The sequence below is a fragment of the Calypte anna genome, chromosome Z (genome assembly GCF_003957555.1).
Source record: "Calypte anna isolate BGI_N300 chromosome Z, bCalAnn1_v1.p, whole genome shotgun sequence".
NCBI classification, from domain to species: Eukaryota; Metazoa; Chordata; class Aves; order Apodiformes; family Trochilidae; genus Calypte; species Calypte anna.
The window spans coordinates 49781193-49805487 of NC_044274.1; the positions used below are offsets into that span (position 1 = coordinate 49781193).

At 37.2% G+C, this 24295-nt stretch overlaps 1 protein-coding gene across 2 annotated transcripts; it reads right to left on the reverse strand.

The window, feature by feature from the left end:
• Positions 1–405: 405 nt before the first annotated feature.
• POC5 (POC5 centriolar protein) lies at positions 406–24295 on the reverse strand. Of its 2 annotated transcripts, XM_030467452.1 has the most exons (12): positions 24235–24295; positions 20837–20936; positions 16502–16649; positions 12705–12901; positions 12146–12322; positions 10596–10700; positions 9189–9368; positions 7210–7372; positions 4613–4725; positions 3813–3926; positions 2812–2988; positions 406–733 (listed from the first exon to the last, which is right to left on the reverse strand). In XM_030467452.1, exons 2-12 carry the CDS (start codon positions 20918–20920, stop codon positions 584–586), a joined length of 1608 nt encoding a protein of 535 aa, XP_030323312.1. In that variant the 5' UTR covers positions 20921–20936; positions 24235–24295; the 3' UTR covers positions 406–583. The 2 variants fall into 2 exon arrangements, with proteins under 2 accessions (XP_030323312.1, XP_030323313.1); XM_030467453.1 differs by lacking the exon at positions 3813–3926.

The following is a 24295-nucleotide window of genomic DNA, read 5'->3' on the forward strand; positions in this document are numbered from 1 at the left end:
TGCAAGAACACAAATTCTTAGATCCTGACAGGTATGCACCAAGTTATGCAACATTAGCCTGGAAAAGGGATAAATATTGTTTAAAATTTGATGGACTTGGTGCCTCACCTGGCCCAAGATGCACTCTGGATGTGAAGGCTACCACTCTGTGATTCTGCATTTAACTATGCTGCTGTAGGGTGAAACTGAAATGCTGACCAACTACACTTAGCTGTATAAGCAACTAAAAGCATATGCAACAAAAATAAATTTTTGCTTTAAAGTAGATGTTAGTAATGAGGGAAATAAAGATTCAGACAAAAACCACATTCTATCCTTTATTAAAAAGTGTTCAAAAGTTCCTTATATGCAAAGTGTTTATCATAATAAAATAAGTTCTCAAATAGTTTGGAGGTAGAACAACATTTCAAGTTCTTTTTTTTTCCTCTCCAGATGTCTACTTTTTTACTTAAAAAAATTTTTTTAGAAAAGGGTAAAAACATGATACATACACTTTAGGCCTTGCTACATCAAATCCAAAAAGACTGGGAGAAGGTTGAATTGTACCTTGATAAAAACCCCCACTGGTGAGAAGGACATTCACTCAGTCAACAACTTTTATTGACTGCACACTGGTGTGAGTCTGGCCCTGAAGCATTCTCCCAGCTTGTCCAGAGGATCTCACACTGGTAGAGCCAGAAGAATGGAGCACAGTTCGAGGATACTTAGCAGCGGTGGCTTGAGATATAGTTTGCTAAAAAATAACCAGATACATCAAGATACAAAAAAATTTCCATTGTAGCATCTCCAATGGAGATGTAGTTTAAACAGAAAGATTTGCAATCAAGCAAAATGCAATATGCTTCTAAGAAAAAACAAACCCAAACAACTCCTTTAATAGAATGAGTAATTTTCTTCCTTATCTGCAACATGCTTTTTAGAACATGAAGTGCAAAACTTCCAATTAACTAGGTACCGACAGCTTTTAATACCTCAGTCTTATTTCAGTGTTGATTCCTTTGGTTTTTTTACCAAATTGTTCAGACTTTTCCTCTGCAATGCCAGTTTAATCATGGCAAAGTTCTTTTTGAAGTTCAGTATTTAGTAAGAGGAAGTCTCTTAAAGGAAGATGTTTGCTTTTATTTAACACCAATAAATTTTCTCCCCTAAAAACTAGCCACCTTACTCCAATAAGCAGTAGTCATTCTGCTTTTAATCAAGGTAAACTCTGTCCCTTGCCAAATTAAAGAGAAATACTTCAGTGATACACTTCCACTTTCACATTTGTTTGCAGAAAGTATATAAAATGTATCTCTGTTACTGTCACATATCTCACATTTTTAGAAGTCAGTTTTTGGTACAGTTGTTCATGTACTTTGTCACATAAACCATGTGATCTGAATCCAGAAAACTGTTCTTAATGAAAGCAGTCTCACACCAAACCTCTAACGCCCTAAGGACATTGAATTTAAATATGAATTTCTGCTTAGAAGCCCAAATTCTCACAGGCTATGTGCAGCCTGCCACAGGGCTCCAATTCATTGCAGGAAATCAGTGAAAGCAGAACATCCCACACACAGTTACCAGTAACTCCAGCTGAAATTAAAGAACCAAGGGAGGCCATCTTGTTATGCCAGTATCACTGACAGAAAACTGGACTTTAAAAGAGCACAGAGGAAGCTCAGATCCCACTTTTCACACTAAAATAAAAAAAAAAAGTCTTCAACTGTTTCATATGCCTCAAGTCTAAATAACTTTTTTCCTCAGACTGGTCTAAAGTGTAGTAATTGCCTAGGCCATTTAGGCCACTGTTTACAGTTGGTTTCATTTACCAGTAATGCACTTGTTTCAGTGTTTTCTTCAGGAAAAATGAGGGCTGGGGGTGGAGAGAAGACATGAAATACAACAAGCATCAGGCTGAACAATTCGATTGCCTCCTGTTTTATTTTTTCTCAGTAGTTTGCTACACTTAACCTATCAGTCTAATCTATATGTCTATTGCCTCTGGTTCAGTCACTCTTCCTGCTGTACACACCATGAAGCTTGTCTACGTTTGCCTGGTGATGACAACCAAACATCACAGTACCAACTGACCACTTCTCCAAAAAGGAAGTCATAAATGAGCTTGGCAAGAAAGAGTCAGCTAAGACTAGTGTTCCCATGAAATAATAGCTTCAGAAACAAGACAACTAGATTAAACTAGATTATAAAGTGTCAATATTTACCTTCTCCAGTGTCACAAGAACAAGAGTGACCCAGCCCAAGAACAGTACTGCTTGTTATATGGAGGTGACCCAGTCGAATATAAGCCAGCAGTATGCCCAGGTGGCCAAGAAGGCCAACAGCATCCTGGCCTGTATCAGGAATAGCGTGGCCAGGAGAGGAAGGGAAGTGATCCTACACCTGCACTGGTGTGGCTACACCTCCAGTGCTCTGTTCAATTCTGGGCCCCTGCTGATATATATATATATATATATGTATATATATACACATACACACACACACACACATATACATACATACATATGTATGTATGTTTGTATGTATACAAATATGTATATATAGATACAAAACACACACATATATACACACACACACACATTTTTATATATATATAAATGAATTTTTTATTTTTGGGGGGGCCATGGGATGGAGTGTTGACAGTTGGACACAGTTATCTTGGAGTTATTTTCCAACAATGACAGTTCTGTGATTCAATGATTTTACACGAGTCCAGTCTGAGCCTTGTTTTATACTTCTTTAGGATGGTCATTTTTCTTTAATACCAGACATGTTAATAAGAATTCTGTTACAAGTGTAATTCTCACTTACCTGAGTGACTGGATGATGTTTTTCAACAATGACTGAACTCATGGGTGGAACAACTCCCATCACTGCTAAACTACTACAAATTCTGGCTTTTTGTCCTGTATCAGCTCGGCCTGTGATTCGAGCAGTGATCGTTCTTCCTGCTTTCTGTTGAGCAGATGTTATTACTTTTGCCACGGGCTGCAAATGAATTAAGTATTAATTGTTAAAAAATCCTAAACATAATATTTACAGTGCTGAGTATGTGTGCTTAGTTTTATCAGCTAAACAGACCATGGGAGGTTGCAGGCAATCCAGTTATATTACACAGTACTTAATTTGCCCCATCTAGTTCCAGCCTTGTTCATTCCATCTTTTTAACTCTTAGCATTTCAAGCAAGTGACTATATTAAGAGGAGTAAGGCTAACTTGGCAAAAATCAAGCAGCATGGGTAGCTTTGCTCACTGACTGCATACTTGAGTAACAGCTGCAGGCACTTTTATCACCCTGGAAAGTCTTTTTAGAAGTGACAAAGCAGATAATAAAAAACTTCCATGCCGTAAAATGCACCATCTTTTTTTGACAGCTGGTTGCAAACTGTATCAGATGGGAAAAGAAGAGCAATGCAGAAAATAGTGGAGAAAAGTAAAAAAGACATCTTAGCAACAAATACAGAAGAGTGAGAGACATTACAACAAGCAAAGCGTATTCTTTTCAGAACAAAATAGTTTAATGTGAAACAGCAGCTGCTCCTGTTATGTGTGTGCGTGCACTCATCTGTTCTTCCATTTTGTCACACTGTCCCTTTGCTCCTCCCAAAACCATTCAAAATTGCTCCTAACATAAGTGGTAACATTAATGAGCATTTTCAAGCCAGTGTCTTCACATAGCTATGTAAATTCTATGGAAGTTTTCTCAACTACATACTTGTGTTGCTCTGAAAAAAATGTGGACATAATAGTACCCAAGTAACATTTGTTGCAATTATGCCTTAAAAATAATAAAGTTAATTTCAGCATGTTACCAGTTTTTGAATGGATGCCACACCAGATCCTGCAGCTGTACTAGCACCAATTACTGAAGAATCACAATCTAACCTGGTCTGAGAAGTGCTTGCATGACCCAGGTGGGTAGAAAACTGTGGATAAAATAAGAGTTTACAAAAAATGGATTACAACTTTCTAGAACATAATTTTTTTACTCCTTAGGTAGTCAGGTTTTTTTATTTGTGAATAACATCTGGTGCTAGTAGAATGAAAAATCAGAAGACAGGCAAGCCTATCTCTTGTTTTAACCTATACTCTAGTGTGAAATTGTTTCAATGGGGCAGCATCTTTAGCGTGAGTCCAAGGCAGGCCCAGAACATTGAAGCAACTGGATCTGGTTAAGCTGACATGACAGGACAAGCTGAGTTCCCACAGTGTCCATATAAATATACTACACTTTTAAAAAAGAAGCCTCAAGTTGTTGAGCCAGCTTTTCACATTATATTAACCTTACATTTTTTGCAAAAACCTCTTAACAGCTTTTTCCCAGACAGAAACCTGGAAAGCAAGTTATGCTCACTAGAGTCTTCATTATAATTTAACGTATTTTCACTGAAATAAAACCCAGAGCTTAACAGAAGTACAGCAAGTCACAGCAGCTGTGCCCCAGTCACTTGATTTATACAATGCAGTCTGGACATTACCATAAGTTTCTTCTTCCTCTTAGACTGTCTTCAAATTCCTTCAATTCATGGGCTATTTATCTTTAAGAAGTTCCAATCCATGAAGTTTGTTTTTGTCACTAGCAAATAGAGTTCTGTTCCAGCCACATGCTTACCATGTCTTCTAGATGAAGAGCAGTTGCTGGTGGTGGTGAGGGGGGATTATATTGTGAAGCAGGTAACCTCCCTCCAGAAACTGCACCATTATCATTTCTTCTACTTCCTACATCTGTTAATAGAAACAAAGCAATGGGATCAGCACATAATCTGGCAAACCCTAAGGGGAAAAAAAAGGTAAATGACAGCAAAAATTTTACTGTTCCTTTGGGAATTCCGCAAAATCTAATTAAGAGGATTAGCCTTTTCTTTATAGGTATAGGTACATGTGTGTATATAGAAACATTCCTGATTTTGACCCTTCATTTTGGATACTTAGAAATTATATTTTCTAAGGAGTTTGTTTCTGTGTTATGCCTCAACACCACTGTGGCACTTGTCACATACTTGTAGTGCAAAGAACAGAAGGTTTCTGTACTGCTTGACAATACTAAATCCAGTCTGTAAGACCTGTTCCCACACTAAAGGCCAAAATCCAGTTCAGGTGGAGAGCAGCAAAACACAGAGAGGCCATACTGGACTTCTGCAAGGGCACAAGATACTTAGGGGGGCTCACTGTCAAAAAAAAAACCAAAACAAAAAACCAACCAACCAACCAAAAAAAAAACCCCAAAACTTTCCTGAGAAGGAACTACAATCTCAAGCAGCCAGAGATTATGGTCAGCAGCATCTCATCTCCACATACAATGACTGGACACTGGCCACATCCTGGCTGCAGGGCTGGAACATTCCATGAATTTCTCCAGCCCTCATCTCCCCTCAATAGCTGGGTAAGCCTGAATTTGGGCAAAATCTGTCCAGTACTGTTTTGTCTCAGAGGGCGTATTTCCTGGGGAGGCTAGATCTACAAACCTAAGCATTTTCCTTTTTAAAGAATACAAACTCCCTTGTAGAAGAAGAAAAGAGTATTCTTATTTTCTCCACTATTTCTGAGGCAGATGATGCTAGCAGCAGTTCCAGGACAAGGGAACTTTGCTCATTCTGGGGTCAGAGTGACACCATGTGGTAGTTGTGTTTATTCCTGCTCCAGGAACTGGGCAGGAAAAATAAAGGGAAAGTAGTTCAGATGGGTGCAATACTGAAAGATCTGTTCAAGAGCAACAGTACACCAGAACATGCACTTTATACATATACATTGGTGCACACTCATTAAGCTTAAGCATAGACAGGACCATTGAGTGGTTAAATACCAATCAGATTTCATTTATGTTACTGAACAGAGCTGTATCAGATTTTAAAATTAAAACGTCATCAATCTTTGTGGTTTCAATATTCCTTTAAAGAGGTTAAAAATAATATTAATAATTAAAAAACAATATGTCAGTATATCAGCCAAATAGATTTCAGACCATCAGCTCCAAATACCATAGACCACTAAGGCTGTTATACCTGCACTCTATTAATAGCCTACAATACAATACATACTATATGTACATTATCTGTGTATTGTATATATATTAGTCATACAGTATTATAAATAATAATAATGAATCTGTAAAGGAACCACATTCAGCTTTTATTTCCAATGACAACAAGTGGCATTGCAGTGTCTATATAAATATATAATTACTGACTGACTCTGGCAAATGAACATTTTCATGTCCACAGATTACAAGACTAGAAAAAAACACAATAATCATCTGATCTGATGTCTGAAGTTCCCTTAAGTCCTGATCACTGTTCTGATATACTGGAGGATGAATGCAAAGCAATGATTTTGCAACCATATTAAGTAATTATGCAACTAACTGTTAAAAGCACTGTCTGACTGTAACTAAAAAGAGACAGTGTGCCTAGGAAAGAGAAGAAGGTGGCACATGAAGCAGTGGAAGAAGATGGCAAGCATGGAACCAAGGACAAGTGACTGTGAAATGTTATGAAGCCTGTGTTAGTGACACTCCTCTGGCAGGGCTATTTCCTCTTTAATGTAGACTGCTGCACCAGCATGATTATGGTCCTGCTGCTAACAGACTGTTTCACTCTGATGGGGGGATTTCATTGCATCAGTAAGGGTGTCCTTTCCTGTGTAGCTGCACCAGTTTTACAACCATGCTGCTGATACAATTACACAAGTGTTTCCTGTTCTGGCAGAGAACTCTAAAAACAGAACCTGGGAGATTTTGTTGCTCTTCTTGCAATGAAAGGTAAGATTAAGAAAGAAGAGTTGTCTGGGAAAAGTAGATTTACTGCACACCAAGATTCCAGAGAAGGTTTTCCAGGACTTCTCCCCTCACTCCCTCATAACCTAGGTGCTGAAAGAATTCTGCATAATCTGTCGTGGTATTTTAATATGCTTGTGATCCCTTGCTTCTTGTTCTGCCTTCAGCTGCAAATTACCACCCTAACAACAAGGCACGAAGAACAGAACATGTTCCATCTTTCAATTACAGCAATAAAAGGTTAATAATTCCCAACATACTCAACATAACTTTTTAAAGCATTAAGAGTTTGATAAACTCTGTATTGCCACAAGTCCTTGTCCTATGTTAAAAAAAGGGAGAAGCCTTTAAAACACACAAACAATCAAACAAAACCCCAGACAAACCCAACAAGAACCCACAAACACTCTTAGACCAGAGCTGCTTTTTATACTGACCAGTATCTGTCCTACTGTCCTTGCCCTGAAACATGGTCATTGCTTCCAGATTCAAAGCACATACACCACGCATAAAGGCTTTCTTCATAGTGTCTTCATACTGCTCCCTTTCACTGTGCAGTCGCAGAATCTCAGCTTTTGTCTGTTCCAAAGCATCAGTTAGCTACAAAAGAGAATAAGGAAGAGCAGCTGTCCTGTACTTCTGAATCCAGACTACAAAAATAATCCTCAATCAGCTTTAAAAGTCACGTAGCATGTTTACAAACATACACGATGTCACTTCAAATTCTCTGGTTCACCAGATCATTTCCTCATAGTACAGAGCATTATTTGTACTAGAGCATACCAAAGACAATATACATTTGAAAGGACTGTCAGATGCTACCTAACCAACTAAGCCAAAATTCAACTTACAAAGTTTGTCTTCTAGAAGTCTGGTGTCTGGAACAAGCTAGATATCTACAACACAGATTAGCTCAACATAAGAGTTCTTAGTGAACTATTTAAGCATAGGATGAATTTTCAGTGATTTCTCTTTTTTAGCTACTGTAAAGGACTGAAGATGCTGAGAGAAGACAGACCAGGTTACCTTCGTATCTCACTATCCACAGTTTTGTAATGGTGAGTCACACCCAGTAAGCTTGTTCTTAAAATTCTGTATTTAATTTCTTGGTAAAATACAAAGATTTAAAAATGTATTTACAACCTTTATTTACTTACAGAATCTCAAAATCACTCTGGTTGGAAAAGACCTTTAAGATCATTAAGACCAACCACTAACCAAATCCTACCATGCTTCTCAGCACCACATTTACTTGTCTATTAAACACATCCAGGGATGGTGATTCAACCACCTCTGTGCAACCTGTTCCAGTGTTCAATAAATCTTTCAGTGATAGTTTCTTCTAATATCCAATCTAAATGTGGCACAACTTGAGACCACTTCCTTTGTCCTGTTGCTTCTTACTAGTCAGATGAAGCCAACCATCACCTTGCAACAACCTCTTTTCAGGTAACTGTAGGGAACAATAAGGTTCTTCCCCTCAGCCTCCTTTTCTTCCTATTAAACAATACCAGTTCCCTCAGACACTCCTCAGACTTGTTATCCAGACCCTTCAGTAGCTTTGTTGCACTTCTTTGCTCCAGCACCTCAGTCTCCTTCTGGTAGCAAGGGGACAGAACTGGGCACAGCGTGGCATCACCAGTGCCAAGTACAGAGGCACAGTCACTGCCCTTCTCCTGCTGGGCACATACTTCCAGATACAGGACTGCAGCTTTGCAGGGGGTTGTCACGACCCAAGTGGAGGATGTGACACCTGGCCTTGATGAAATTCATACAATGGGCTGTGTGGCTGTTGGTCCAGCCTGTCCAAGACCCACTGCATAGACTTTCTACCCTCATCTCTTGCCCAGACTGGTGTCATCTGCAAATTTACTGAGGGTGCACTTACCTAGATAATTGATAAAGATATAAACCAGAACTGGCCTCAGTACTAAGCCCTGGGAAACACCAGTTGTGACTGGCCACCAGCTGGATTTAACTCATTGGACCCAGCATCCAGCCAGTTTTTTCACCAGTAAAGAGTGCACCTGTCCAAACTATGGGCAGCCAGTTTCTCCAGGAGAATGCTGTGGGAAGCAGTGTTGCAGGCTCTACTAAAATACAGGTAAACAACATGTGCACCAGTGCACACATTGATAACCTAACTTCACCTTAAGCTCTGAAAACTATTGAACAAGCTTAATTAGCAAGTCAAAGACAAAAACAAAATTTAAAATTAGGCTTTAACATATAAGTTATTATAGGAAAAAAATACTGTATTCTACTGTATCCTAGATCTTCAGATCATCTTGCCTCCTTGGGAACTCCTCTCTGCTGGGAAGTCCTCATGTTTTTCAAGTTTGCTGCAAATGAGATGCTTTGGAGGGATGGGGGTGTGAAGGTGGGAAAGAATGAGAACAGATAAAGCTTATTTTACCTCTGCAATTTTGGCTTCATAATCATTGGTAAGTTGAACACAGACATCTTCTGCCCTTAACCGACAAGCTTTTGCTACTTTGTCTTTCCATTTTTCTTCACTGACAGAGCGCCATGCTGCCCATACTTTCTTCATCAAAGTTGTCCGGAATTGTCTGTCTGCTATTCTATTTTCATACTCCTTAGGAAACAAATATAATTACATCATATGCAAGTTCATGTTTCCTAAGGATTGAAGTACTCAGCAGAGTGTGGATGACTGTTTTACAACTTACTAAACAGACCACGGTAGAAATGCCAACAAAGTTACAAGTGCTGCTGTGAAGGGGTACACAAAAACAGTACCAGCAGTTTAGTGTTTCTTCCTGCACACATAGAGATTTACTGTCCCCAGTATGAGAGACCTATTTGCAAACTCTTAGGTTACCAGAGAACTGTGTTTTCACTCATTTATTTGGTGCCACCATGCACACTTGAAACCATTTAGTGGGTATATGACATGTTTTCATTCACTGCAGGAACTATATAAAACCTGTAGTCACAAAGACTGCAGATGATTAGCAAAAAATACCTATCATTTAATGAATTTAGATTTCAGGATGCTTTCAGAAGTACTTTTAGACAATTCTATTCTGCTCCAACACAGCTGCTAGACAATGTATTTCAGCATAAATTTTTTAGACGTGAATTGCAAAAAAATAAAGAGCCAAGTAAAAAAACACCCTCCAAATTATTAGTGTATTCAAAGATGGGAAGGAAAGAAAAGAGAAAAGGCTATCCTTATCTACAAATCAGCAGTTTTGGATAGCATTAGTGAATCAGTCTAGCCAGGAACCTGTACAAATGGTACCAGTGGTACAGTGGCCCTGGATGCAACTTCTCATTTTTAAGTCTAGAATGGCAAAAGTTTGCAGTCTTTACATGGGATCCTTCTTTAATGTCAAACTTCATGTGGAAGACTGCTTACCATTAGACACCTGATGCAATGCCCAACATTTTTCATGTAACCAGGTCAGCTATTTCAAGTTTCGGCAATACGAGAAAAGAATTAATAACAATAATGTATAATATCACCATTAGAATGTAATGTGTTTGAAATTTGAATAGAGACTCCCTTGGCATTCACTAATGCAGATACTGTTAACCATGGTGACTTGCTGCGAGCTGAGCACAGCAATTGGCACAATATAAGCTAAGCATAGGTTTGCTTCCCCCTCCCAGAGAGAATTCTGACAGCAGCATTCTTTTTAGTATTGATGTTTTCAAGCTGTTTTCTGAAATTGTCAAAAATATCAAGACAGAAACAATGTCATTTCTTCAAGCTGTAACAGGAACTGCAGCGACTCTGACCCTTTTGAGTTGACATTTTTGAGTTTCATTTTGACTGTTTTTTATTTTGAGCACATACCTCTTGTTTGGCATTAACATGCTGGATCCTCCAGAGTGTAAACTTTCTCATCACCTCTATTCTCTCCTTTTGCCTCTCCAATGCTTGGGTTAAGTTTGTAATCACCTGCAAAAATATATATTAACACTATTTTAATAGCTTTGATCTTTGTAAGGTCAAATAGGATGTGAATTTAGACAAGAACAGAATTCACACATTAGTTTCTTCACTTAAAGCACTTGCTTTAAAAAGAAGCTTTCTACAGAATCTTCACTTTGGTCTAATCAAGGAGGAAACAATAACCAAGAGTTTCAAATCAGAATTGAAATTCCTGTAGCTTCAACATTCAAAGTGTGGCACCTAAGCACTTTCACTGTGTAGTTTAACAAAAGTTAAACTGAACGGTTATTTCATCCTACAGGTTTCTGTGGCACTTCCTTATAATTAAATCTTGCTATAGCATAAGGTCAGAAGAATCACTTCAAAGTGATGAAAAGACAATGGAAATTAATAATTACTTTTATTGAAAAAGTGTCATATAAGATAAAATATCAGCTGCTGATGCTGTATACCTGTTGATAAATACAGCTTTAGAATACTTCTAGTAGATATTAGTTAGCATATTTTTGCCACCAAAAAGCATCTGAAAGACTCACCATGTGAAAACAAGAATCTATAGTATTCATAATATGATAATATGAGACTGATATGCAGCTTATCCCATGTGAGGATATTGTCTTTATAAATACGGTGTGATACATGGAAGCACTGCCACTTACCATTAAGAAGGTGGCAATACTAATTTTCCATTGAAAACAATTTTTTATTTTTAGAAACAGAATTATGAAATTGGCCTAGGAAATATTTTTGGCAGCGGAAAAAAAAACCCAAAAACCCCACTGCTTTCAAAGTATCACTGATAATTACAGTGCATTAAACATGAGTGACATACAATTATATCCAGCAGAGTAAGATATATTTGAATGTCCTACACAGAAATAACAATAGCTCTGCACATGTCTACCAGTTAAATTATGAAATACTTATCATGTTTGTATAATATTTGGACACAAAACATTATTTCCATGCTTTAACTCCTTCAACAGATGTTTATGTTTTTTTTTAAAGGTGAATAGGAATTAAAAACCCAAACTCCAGTGCTTGAGTGTTCTCAAGTACAAGGTTAAAAATTCAGGATTTAGAGGATTAAAAATTCAGCAATAAAAGGATTTAACTATGTTATGTGATTGCAGGGCTACCAAAACTTTATACCCTTTTCCACAATTCTAGTTAATTTTTATGTTACTGATATTGGTGAGAGCAGAAAAGTGCAACTCAGAGACCCTGAATGTACAGTCCTAAGAATTTGTACAAATGTACAGTTTGTAAAAACCCTAAGCCTTTAACATTTAGGAGACTGCTGCTCATCTCATGTACAACAAAATCAATCCAATAACTGAAAATTAAATACTTTTAATGTCTGTGTTATTTGATGTAAGAATAATTTTGGACACAAAAAAATCCGTATTTTTGAAGAGAGGAACTGCTGAATTATGAAATTGAGCTATTACCTCATCTTTTCTGCCAATAGAGACTTCATAAGTATGTAGCAACTCCTTCAGGTTTTCTATCTCATTGCTCAATTGTCTCACATATGCAGCATGTTTCTCTTTTTCTTCTTGCATCTGAAGTTTATGTTGTTCAATTAAACTAAGCCTCCATTTTCTCAATTCAGTCAGAATGTTTGTCTGAAAAGTTAAAAGGATGACAGTAATGCAGTTAGTAAAGTTGCTCCTTCTGCCCTAATCTTTTAATCTTAAAACACTTAGCAGTTAAGGACACATGAATATTTACAGTGATGCCTTCATTACACAGGCTGTGTATGTCCATCAATATCAGCAGACATAATAAACTCTTGAATGATAATGACTCATTATCCCTAATGAAGAAAGTTAATACAAAGTTCTTGATATTATAGTGCTTATATGCAATACACAGCAACAAAAACAATCAGAAAAGAAAGCTATCATTTCTCAGAGCAATCAAACCACAACTTTTCCTGAACTCTCATTTTCTTTGTAACACAATCATCAGTACATGATTTTTAAGGATTCCATACAAAATAAATACCTTAAGAGTTCCACTCCAGAGATCAAGTATCTTTTCTATTTGAGTTACTTTTTCATCTGGTAAAGTTAACTCAGTTGCTATGGTTCCACCAATTTCTCTTGGACCATGTGTGGATCCTGGTGAAGAAGTCTCCTCTGAAAGAACAGGGTGAAGTCCTTCCATATTGGCTTTGGAAGGCTCCTTCACTGATATTAAGACTAAAAATGAAACACAGAATACAGACTGATACTCTAGAAAAGTTTCATTTTGTACATATGTCAGAAGTCAGGCATTATAAAAAAAGAAAACAATCAAATTATTTATCCCATCAGAAACCTCCTTTGCCCATATAAAACAAACAACCCAACTCTAAAATATATATCCAATATATTCTTCCAAGAAACAAGTCTGCTTAAACTACCAGTATTATTATTGTAAAGTAAGTTTAATCAAAACCACTGCTTCCTTCAAGAACAGTATCTTTTAATGTAAAAGGATGCTCACAGCAAGGCCCAAAGCACTAACACACACACAAAAAAATAGTGCATCTGTCTCAGTGTCAGTTCTTGTCAGTTAGTACCTTTATTATACCTTTAGTATTTAAAAAGAGACTGGATGTGGCACTCAGTACCATGGTCTAGCAACCGCAACGGTGGATCAAGGGTTGGACTCGATGATCTCTGAGGTCCCTTCCAACCCAGCCAATTCTATGATTCTACGATTCTATACCTCAGGTCAAAAATCTAAAACTTCTTGACATTTTTCTTGATGAGACCGTAAACTCCTGAGGCCAAGGACCTGCCTCTGTGCATTCAAAACACAAAGTGTGGGTATATTTCAGTGTTGGTGTGTACTTGCATCCATACTCCTTAGACCCTTTAATTTGCTCATCTAATTAGATGTTCAACACTTTGAGAAAGGGAATAGCTGCTATGAATCTATATAATGCCTTACACCACAAGACCTCACTTTCAGGTGCTATGGCTAACTACTCCTGCAACAAAAACGAATCCACACTCTGAAGCAAACATAAGGGCTTGCATTTGCATTCTAATAGGTGGGAAGGAAAAAACAGGCCAAGAATAAGTAAGTGCTTAGGTAAACAGAGGAAATTAAATACTGATTATATATAGCTTTTCCTTACAGAAAATGTTAAATTTGCAATGTCATATACAACTGCACATCATAAAATTAAAATGAACTTCAGCTATAGAAGCCCCATCTAATGGACCATTTCCCCAGATTAAATTCCATATCCCATTACCTAAGTGGAAGGCCATAACTATGATTCTATGATTATTTCCAGTCACACTAATTTATTAAGATCAGACTCTAGCCTTTTCTCATTGTTGTTCTGCAAATGAGGAAGTATTGTTTAGCTAATGGCAAAATTTGAATATTCAGTGCTTGTAAAGATCTCAATATATGACATGCTAGATAGACAACTATTTGAAATACATCTCATTTAAGTGATGAAGAACCATGCTGGCCACTCACAGTATAAAATATTTGGCAGTGTTACTATTATCAAGTATTCCCAGCTCTGTCCTTCACTGCTTGTTCACATTCCTGCAAGTCACTGTGTTCTCCCTTCAGCTGTAACATGGCTGTAAAATGCATGAAGGTTTTTTTTTATTTTTAAACTTGTATTACTTGCTTGGATGACTTGCCTGCAAAGATATCCAGCTTACACAGTACAGCATGTAAGATACTTACAAACTGTAACCAATAAAACCAAAGATATTAACCTAGATTGACAACTCCCACAGTCCAAGATTGTGGCATGACAAATTCAACACACCCTTTGATCGTCCCTTTCCTCTGTACAGATTATCTTCTTTCATCTTTCACTTTTTTCATTTGCCACAGGATATATCCTTCACTGAATTCACCTGTCACCTCTATTCCTTCCAGTGTATTACCTGATGCCACTCACTTAAGAGTGCACCAAGGTACCAAAGACATGGAACCATCTGTATCTGATAAACTATAAAAACACATTTCATTACATAGTTCCCATATGCATTTACTCTGACAAATCTCTAGACTGTATTTTTGTTTATAGCAGAGGAAATAAAATTCTGTTTTTCCAGATGTCTTATCTCAATACTACCGCTTTGGGGTTTTTCCATGTTTTCCAGTATCTGATATCTGCCTTTATGAAGTAAATAAGCTCTGACAGACTGATCTGACGTATGATCTGATATCAGTGGCCTAAGCTGAAGGTAGTAATTTGCTAAAACGTATAGCTTTTAAGGAAAATCTTGGAAGTTTAATGAAGCAATAGTGAGAACTGGTAGCACAAAGAGAAGGAATTTTCCCCCTGCTTGGGTATGAGTCCTCATTGCACATCTTTGCTATGGATAATTTCCTTCTCTAGTCTTAGTAATTTTCACACTTAATCAACAAAATTGGTAACAAGAACATGAAATTAAGTTTTAGGTTTCAAAGTTTAAAAGCATTTGGACATTGAATTGGGTTGTACAGCATGTTCTATTTCAATTATTTTTCTTATTTGACTGGAAGCTTTTAGTGAAAAAATTATGTATCATTAAATTTACCGAAAGAAATAGAGATTACCAGTAATTAGCCTCCTACCACCACAGCAGAAACAGCCACTTCAGTTTCAAAAACCCAAGAGTAAGTTAAAACACCAGACCAAAGAATACTCTATAAACAGAACTTCATTTCTAAACGCATCATGTAGCATTGAAAACTTTTTTGGTCTCAGTACCAACATCATGTGGAGAAGGGCAAAAAAACACTGAACGCTTGAGCAGTTCTGCAGAGGAGCAAACTTTTAGGTATTATTCTATACTCAGCAAAAAATGTTTGTTTTTTTAAGCTAGAGAATATGACTCTAAAAATTCATGATTCTGTTACTTCAGCACAGCAACAGCATTAGAGCTGGACAGGGAAAGAACAAGTGTTAAAGAGCCTGATACTCAGTATGAACATGCTGCAGTGCCAAAAAAATTAACTGTCCTTTTGAAACAACCTGCTAATCTAACCTGCTGCTTAGACTTCAGTAGTAAAATTATCTACACATCATGCTCCTCTAATCCGTGAAAATTAACCATCTCCAAAAGGTCACAAAGAGAGTGAAAACTGTAAGTAAATACTCTTACCATGAAACAACATGACAAAGAACAGAAGTTAGCTTAAAGTAAATTCTTCCTGGTTAAGCTAAGCTGTATGCTCTAGGTATAATTGTTTACCATCTCTTCTGAAGCAAAATTAACACTTTCCTCAATCTAAATGCTAGTGACAAAAGTAAACAACATATAACCCAAAATACCAATGTTATTAATGAATCAAAAGACATTAAGCTTATACAGTCCTAAATATGAAACAATAAAGTAAGACTAGAATAGTGATGGAATTGAAAAAGCAAGAATATCATTCATGTAGTGACATTTGTCTTCACATAAAGCCCTTCTGAGGTAACAATTACTGTCAAATAATTAAATTTTCAATACTCATTTATCTTGGCAGCACAGGTATAAGCAAAACCAGTTTTGACTCATCAAATCTGCTAAGTATAATGTAAGTAAGGGCACTTCTTGCATTATTACACCAACCACTTTAAACATTTGCACCACAAAACACAGATGTCAGAACATCAATTCTATCACCTAAAAGCGATGTCAGAGTATGCGATGTCTGAGTGAGTATGCCTTCCTGCCTTCCTTGTTGTGCAAAATGTAAATGTAACATAGCTATATACAGTTTTCAAACAGAACCTATTAGAAAACCTAAGTAAAAAAACGTTGTGTCATTGTTCCTGTAAGCTCAACAAACAGCTTTGAACATATTACCTGGAATCTTATGGCGAATGGCATCATCTATTACACTTGAGAATCTGTCACCTTCTCTGCGTTCTGTAACAGGTCCTGAAAAATTTGGGACACACTGTTCAATCTTCGGAGTCACTATTGCATAACGAAGCAGCTCTTCATATTCCTCCTGTCACAAAGTGATGATGAATAATTATAAAACTACAACTACATCTCTAAAAACTAGGTATTTGTGGGAAGGAGAGGAAACGGTCTTAGTTCATTCTGATTACAACTGATGCACTGTAATAGTTACTAAAAAAGACTTTGCTAGATACCTGAATGGATACTATAATAGGCACCTTAAACAAAAATATGAACTTAAAACCAAAAAATTTCAGATTCTGTAAGTTATTAATCACTTGACACTATTTTGAAATGTTATTATTATTGCAAAGAAACACAGGTGTTTTTATAGCCGTGATGGTACTGAACACAGTAACATTTCAAGCTCCATAACACCGTAATTTATTTGATGTGAGTTCTAAAGCCAATCATCAAAATAAATTTGATTATTCCGTATTTTCTTTAGATCAGTTATAATTATTTTTACTTTATATTATGCATTTTTAAAATTATGTAGGTATAGGGAATGTGTATATATAAACTAGTATAAAAGCTTTCCTGTTAAGGTCAAAAACCAATCTAACTGGTACATGGCATTATACTATGTACCAAATTAAGCCAATTAATAACATTTTTTCTAAATATACTAGTTCAAAAGATTTTCAGAATGTATTTAGAAGTCAATTTGAAACTGGGGATAATCTGCATTGTAGCTTAAACATGTGATCCAGTAATTAATAAAAAAAATTCCAGAAACAGTTAAATGCTGAAATTAATAAAAATATTTTGAAAAAATGCCAATTGGAAATTACTAAACCGAGTACCAGCAGTCATTTTTTATTCATTCAAAACTGTCATACATTCTGGTTACTATTCTTATAAGGTCAAAGCCCAGAAACCAACCATGAAGTGAAAAATTAATTTCCTCTTCAAGGTGGGGAAAGTTATGAGTGGAAACAATCAGGTAAAGGTACCAGTTACACCTATGTCATTTTGGAATCTGCCAGCTGAGAAGGATACTATTTTAAAACTTTCAATGTAACTCTTACATTTAAGTGGACTTCAACTACTAAAAAACGTCAGAAAAGCTAGGTTTTGTACATTTTACCTGAAGTCTAGTTTCCCTCCAGATTTCCATTTCACATCTTCTACCCTATCATGTTAAAATTAAAAGCTTAAACAGATGTATGCAAAGCTACACTATTACGAATACATAGTGCATCTTCTTGGTAAGCATAAAGAAATAACACATTTTGTGTGAAAGGTATAGTTAGTTGTGAAACAAGTTACCAATTTTTCCATATCTTTCCAAAGAAATACAGTTTAGATCTTATCAGATGTCACAGGTATCTTCAGATGAGTTACTCAACCAGGAGCCCCATGGATCTATAAAAAATGTCCTGCAGCAAAATTTCAGCAGAGTAAAAGCCTAATATACTAGCTCTTAGTCCTCTAAATTAAATTATTGCACAGAAGGCATTATATCACCTGTGTTCCTCAAAAGGATGGTCTTACCAAATAGCAACATAACACTCATTCTTCCCCCCAGATAAGTTAGTTTTCAGTCAGAGCTGATCCATCTGCTTCTCTAAGTAAGTACTTTTCCCAATTCAAGAGATATAGTAGGTAAGATGTCAGGTGCAAGTAGGTGGCTCATTTTGAGTCACACAATTTAATCACTAGCACACAGTCTGTCTTACTGTAGACATCATGATTTGTTCCATAAACATAAATATTCCATAACAAAGGTGCTGCAATTGGAATGCAATCTTAACGAATAAACTCAAAATAAAACCATAATAAAATAAAATTAATAATATATCTTTGGATTACTTACTATCTTTGCTTGCCTTAATCCAAACTTTCAAGCTGTTATGTCAGCTACAAAAATTCTGTTAGCACACAAAACTACAGGAATACGTTTCTAATGCCCGAAGGTCAGAGAAGTTTTTGTCATTTAATACCCTGGTTTTGTTACACTAATTAGAGTGTAACAACAGCCAATAGGCACAAGAGCATTCAGATGTTTAGGGTTTTTTCTTCCTTCTTAAAGGATAATAAAAAAAAATGTCCTTAGGACTGCAGTCAAGGCTACTAACTACATTAAAGAATGGATTGAATGGACAAAGTCTTGCAGAACTCAGTTGTGAGTAAATGCAAATTCTCTACAAATTGGGAAGTTATTTTTACAAGGAAAAGGTATTAGTCTCTATTTAAAAGCATGAAATTATCAAAAAGACCCAAACAAAACAAAACAAAAACAGCCCTTCAAAATTATGTAAGAGGAGTAGAGTATACCACAGTCAATATTCCTATTGCTCAGCTGCATCCCTAGAGTTCTTCTTTTTCAAGTCATGGACTCCTGTGAAGAATGGATAAAGAATCTGGGTTTGTTGGGCTCAAAGAAAAGGAAGCAGAGGGGTGACTTCATTGCTCCCTACAGCTTCCTGAGGAGCAGATGTAGACAGGGAGGTGCACATTTCTTCTCCTTGCTATCCAGTGACAGGATACATGGGAATGGTTGAAAGCTGCACCAGAGGCTGTGACCTGACATTGGGCAATATTTCTTCACCAGGAGGATGGCCAAACACTGGAGAAGGCTTCCTGGAGAAGTGGTTGATGCCCAAGCCTGTCAGTGTTTAAGAGGCATTTGGACAATGCCCTTAATACCATCCTTTAACTTCTCATCAGCCCTGAATGAGAAGCCAGTGGGCAGTTGGGCTACATGACAGCTGTAGGTCCCTTTCCAACTGCAGCTATCTACTCTGCTCTACTTTATATGTGTTGTCACTTGTAAAGCTGTCATCTATTAGTACTAGTTCATAATTCTCTATAAATTGGCCTTAGAACCTCCCTGAAAATAAATAGTTTATATAAGAACTGATCTGAGTTTGAAAGAACTCTGGTCTTTCAAAATTTATCACACCATGCTCTCATCCTGTTTTCCACCTATAAAAGGCACTGGAAACACAGGTTAATTACTATCTCTGAATAAAGATTAAAAATCTTACCCATGACATATGCATAACCATATCCATTACATAAATAAAAGGCAAAAATATAGCAGAAATTAATTGCTCATAACAGGCAGCTTAAAGGAGACAAAAGTCAGTCCTCAGGAAATAACAAAGGAACCCTAATTTAACAGTGCTTGTGCTGTACATGGTCATTCCACCAAGTGACAGAAGGGGAGATGCATTTCTACAGGGCAACCAGCATACTTATTTTTTGTCAAAACCAGCCTGTTTTGGATAGAATCCTACCAAAGGGAAAAAACCCACCTACTATGCAAATAGGAATGACCAGTTATTAAAGGATTAAAATCTGCTTTCAAAAGACTAGGACAAGGACTTTTTTCAGTACAATTGCATCCCCTAAGAAGAATGCTAAGGACAAAACAGAAAACCCCTTACTTTTACAGATCCAGCACACGTTTGCAAATTCAAAGCAGAAAAAATACAATGTACTTCCTTTCTGGGAAGGGTGAGTGTCAGGAGGATGGAGCCAGGCTCTTCTCAGTGATGTGCAATGATATGACAAGGGGTAACAGATGCAAACTGGCGCACAGGAGGTTCTGTGTAAATGTTATGAAAGTTTTTTCACTGTGAGGGTGACAACACTGGAAGAGGCTGCCCAGTGTGGTTGTGGTGTCTCCTTTCTCTGGAGACTTTCACAATCCACCTAAACATGTTCCTGTGTGACCTACACTAGGTGATCCTGCTCTGGCAGGGGAGTTGGATTTCACAATCCTGTGTAGTTTTTTCCAACCCTAACATTCTGTGATTCTATTCTTAGTCCAAGAGAAATAAATCTATTTATAAGAAATAATCAGTTCTTAAAATATCATGTGAGAAGTCCAACCCATACTTGCACTTGATCCCTCGGAAATAATGGGTTTCTAGTCTACTGTGTTAAATTTATGCTTCCTGATAAGACTTAACACACATTAAAAAATAACACCAGAAAAAAAAAAAAGGTAGGAATTGGAGCTGTCATTGATCAGCCTCTTAAATTTAGAAAAGAATTTTCACATATATTAAAATTTCTTGTGAAATGCAAAAAAGGGAATCCAAGTGAAGACATTTTAATCAGAATTTTTTGTGTGTAATTTGCTTCTTTTGGCTTATATTGTTATTTTAATGTCGAAGTAAAGCAAGAAAAATATGCAAGTTTTGTCAGATCTTCTCATAATTATCTTTTGCCAAATAAAATGCCATGATAGTAAACCAAGTGATGTTGACTGTTTCCTACCTGAAGATCTGAAGAAACAGAACTGCCCCGAACAGAGTCTTTGGGTAAAAATGGGCTTGTACTTTTCTCCTCATCTGATGACATTCTGCACAAAGTTAGTCTATAAAACAGTAGAAGCTGAACTTCATTTTTCAGTTCCAACACGTTTACTGTATGTTCACCAATATTCTCCCCAGAAACAGATAACCTACAGAAACATTCTACAAGCTAAACTGACTGTATAGTCTCATTTTGATGTTAGGTAGGAAATGACATGATCAAAACTGTACTGAAAACAATGAAATACTTTCACTGACTTTAAAAGAAAACAATGGAAGACCCAAAAGCCATAATATAGGTTTTCTCTTATTTTACATTGACTATCTTTGATACCTAATGCTTCATAATACACATTGTAAAATTTTATGTCAGTGGCAAGTAAAATGCACTGCCTAAAGGAAAAAAAAAATATTTGAAGAATAACAGAAGTCCTTAACATACAGATACATTTCTGTGTCAACCTCTCCTTATTCACATGGTATTGTTCCACAGTTTATCAGCTTGTTTCAGTACAAAATGCCTAGAAAGTAACACAAGAATGACTAAGCTACACTGTGATTCTTTTTCCCTTGCACTACCTTCAGCCACAGCACAATCTGAGATGATGCCCTGAATACTCCAGTTCAATACCCTGAAGCCTTTACTGACTGGTGAACATCAGGCTCCCTCCACTTTCCCGACTGTGCCCAGCAGGCTCAGGAAGACAACAGACACGGAAGGACAGGTAATGCCTTTGGTTCAGGGAAGGTTAATCATTCCACCAATTTCTAAGCAAGATGATGAGGTATTACTGGAATATCTGGGAAGCAGGCAATGTTGTAGAACTGACAAGAAACCTGAAAACCTTCTGAAAGATTGATCTATCCTTTAACCTACTGCAGCCTTGAATAAGTCCTTCAGTGAAGACCTGAAGGTCCTGTGATAAAACTTGACAGTGTACAGGGAAAAAAACCTCCAAGAGTGGGAGCACTAAGCAAGGTGAATTTGTTAATGAGTGAAAGGCAGAGTGATACAGTTGCCTGGTGCACATGAAAAACAATCAACAGACACAATCTGCATTTGTTAGCAGTGAGTAAGCTCAGGAAGAAGGTGAACCAGAGGCACTGACCTCTTACACAAGGTAGCAAACTACCAAGGAAGACCTATTTTTAGAGGGAGCTTTAAAACTCTCAATTATAATATCCTTGCCTGGTTTTTAAACAGATGGATTTTTCTGACAGAAATGTTATTTTTAAATTGCTAGTTATATTGTCATTAATTTGGCAGGAACAGCTTCCTTAAGTATCAGAATATTTTTTTTTAATGTTGAAAAATGCAATAATGCTACAGGTCTCTATACAGTAATATAGATAGAAATTAATTGTCTTTTTGAATATTCTAGACTTTCATTCTTCCTGCAGAGAAGTCCTGCTTCATACAGGTATCCACACTTCTCAGAAAGGGGATTATCTGTCCCTATGTGTTCCTTTGGCTTGGGCCTCTTTACCTAACCAGGTAACTTTATACTAGCACTCCCCCTTCCTTTAGTTGATACATTTGCGTAATCACCAAAAACCCTCTACAGTAATCTTAAAAAGTCAGCTTCAACTCCATATGGCTTCCCACGAGTTTTTCAGGTTGTGGGTCCAGAATACCCTACAAGTCTTGGAATCACTCAATATGGGGAAGCAGGCATTAGAGAGGATCAGAAAGGACCAGCTGCCTCAGGAATTAAGTACATATTTGCAGGCAGAAATTACAAATACAGTTCTCTCTTCTTCTCAGTCCACTTAAAAAGAACTAAACTACCATCAATTCTTCTGAAAAACAGGAGGGTAAATTGAGTTTCACTTGAACACAGATGAATCCAAGGAAGTGTTTAATAATTTCAGATCACTGTCCTGACTTCCATTTTCACTTCTGTCAGATCATGACCTTAATACCCACTCTTCTCTATCTAGTTCTCTAGTTCTCTGCTTGTCCTTAGAACTACTACTACTACTACTACTTCTTTAAAATTTGTGGCCTTTAAAAATTGAAAATGTTCCTTCTTGACAGGTGGTGATACGTCTCCACTTTAAGCTGCTCTTCCTTTGAAATCTGTAACAGCAGCTTACCTGTTTGACATTGTCTGGTGAGTCACCCACTGTCACCTCAAGCTCAGTCTCTTTGCCTCCTCTTCCTATTCCTTTTCCATATACCTGTGGACTAGCCCTCCACTGCTGTGGAGTTTCCATTTGACTGCCTTTACTAACTTATGTGTCACTTCAGCTTCCACTAACAGGTCGCTACTTAAAGTCTGAGCTTTCCCCACATTTCCATCTCCCCTGTCTATACCTCAAACCACTGTGCCGAGTCTAACCTTGCATTTTGGTAGCATACGGGTGCAAACAACAATAAACTTAAAATTCTATAAATCTGCTTATGTACAGAACAATAGATTGGATTACTATAATAAATTAAGAAAAACACATCTTGTAAGCTGATGTTTAGAGGCACCACTGCTATATCATGCTAAGAATAACTTCTCTGCCTCGATCTCGGTGAACAAATTCAAGAAACTACTGGATAAGTTTCTAACAGAGAAGTCAAGGGATATTAAAAGTAAGACATCATCTTCTGGGTAAGCAATTTGATTCGCTAAGCCACAAATCAATTTAAGGGAGAAGAACATCTTCATGATTGCTGTGTTCTTCTGACTTTCCCCAAGCATTTGCCAAAACATATATCTGACTTCATTTATGAAAGATTCCTGGAAACAGTTTTTTCTAAACCAAAGCTGTGTAACTGCATTTCTGAGAGATACTATTAAAAACCAGAGAGAGCTATAAAGATATTTGGTCTGATTCACAAAATCATGGAATTGGCTGGGTTGGAAGGGACCTCAGAGTTCATCGAGTCCAACCCCTGAACCACCGCTGCGGTTGCTAGACTATGGCACTAAGTTCACCATGGCTACTCTCATCCTTTATTTTGCCTTAAGTTATTCTCAGGATTTTGTGCTTCTGCGTTTTTGTCTAAATATTTCCAAATATTTTAATGCTGCATTCAGACCAGAGGACTCAACACCTAGGAAAACAAACTACCACATTTCCCGGTACACAGACACACGTTTTCCCTGTAACCGTACCCCCTTGCAAACCAGCACTGCTCAACACCACGCTTTAAACTTATCAGTAGAGCATCTCTACAACTACCCTTGGGGCTCTAGAGCTGACACTAGTGACAAGGACAAGCCGAGGGGTGTCACACGGGCAGCTGGACAGGCAGGAAGAGGTAAGAGCACAATCCCATACGTGACCGGGAGGTCACATTTTCCTTTTCCTTTCTTTTTTTCCCTTCTTTTTAAACAGGGCCCTTAAGGCAGCCAGCCCTACTACCTGGGGGTAGGGGCTATTCACAGGTCCCCTCGGAGAGCGAAGGGAAGCTCGGGTGGGGGGC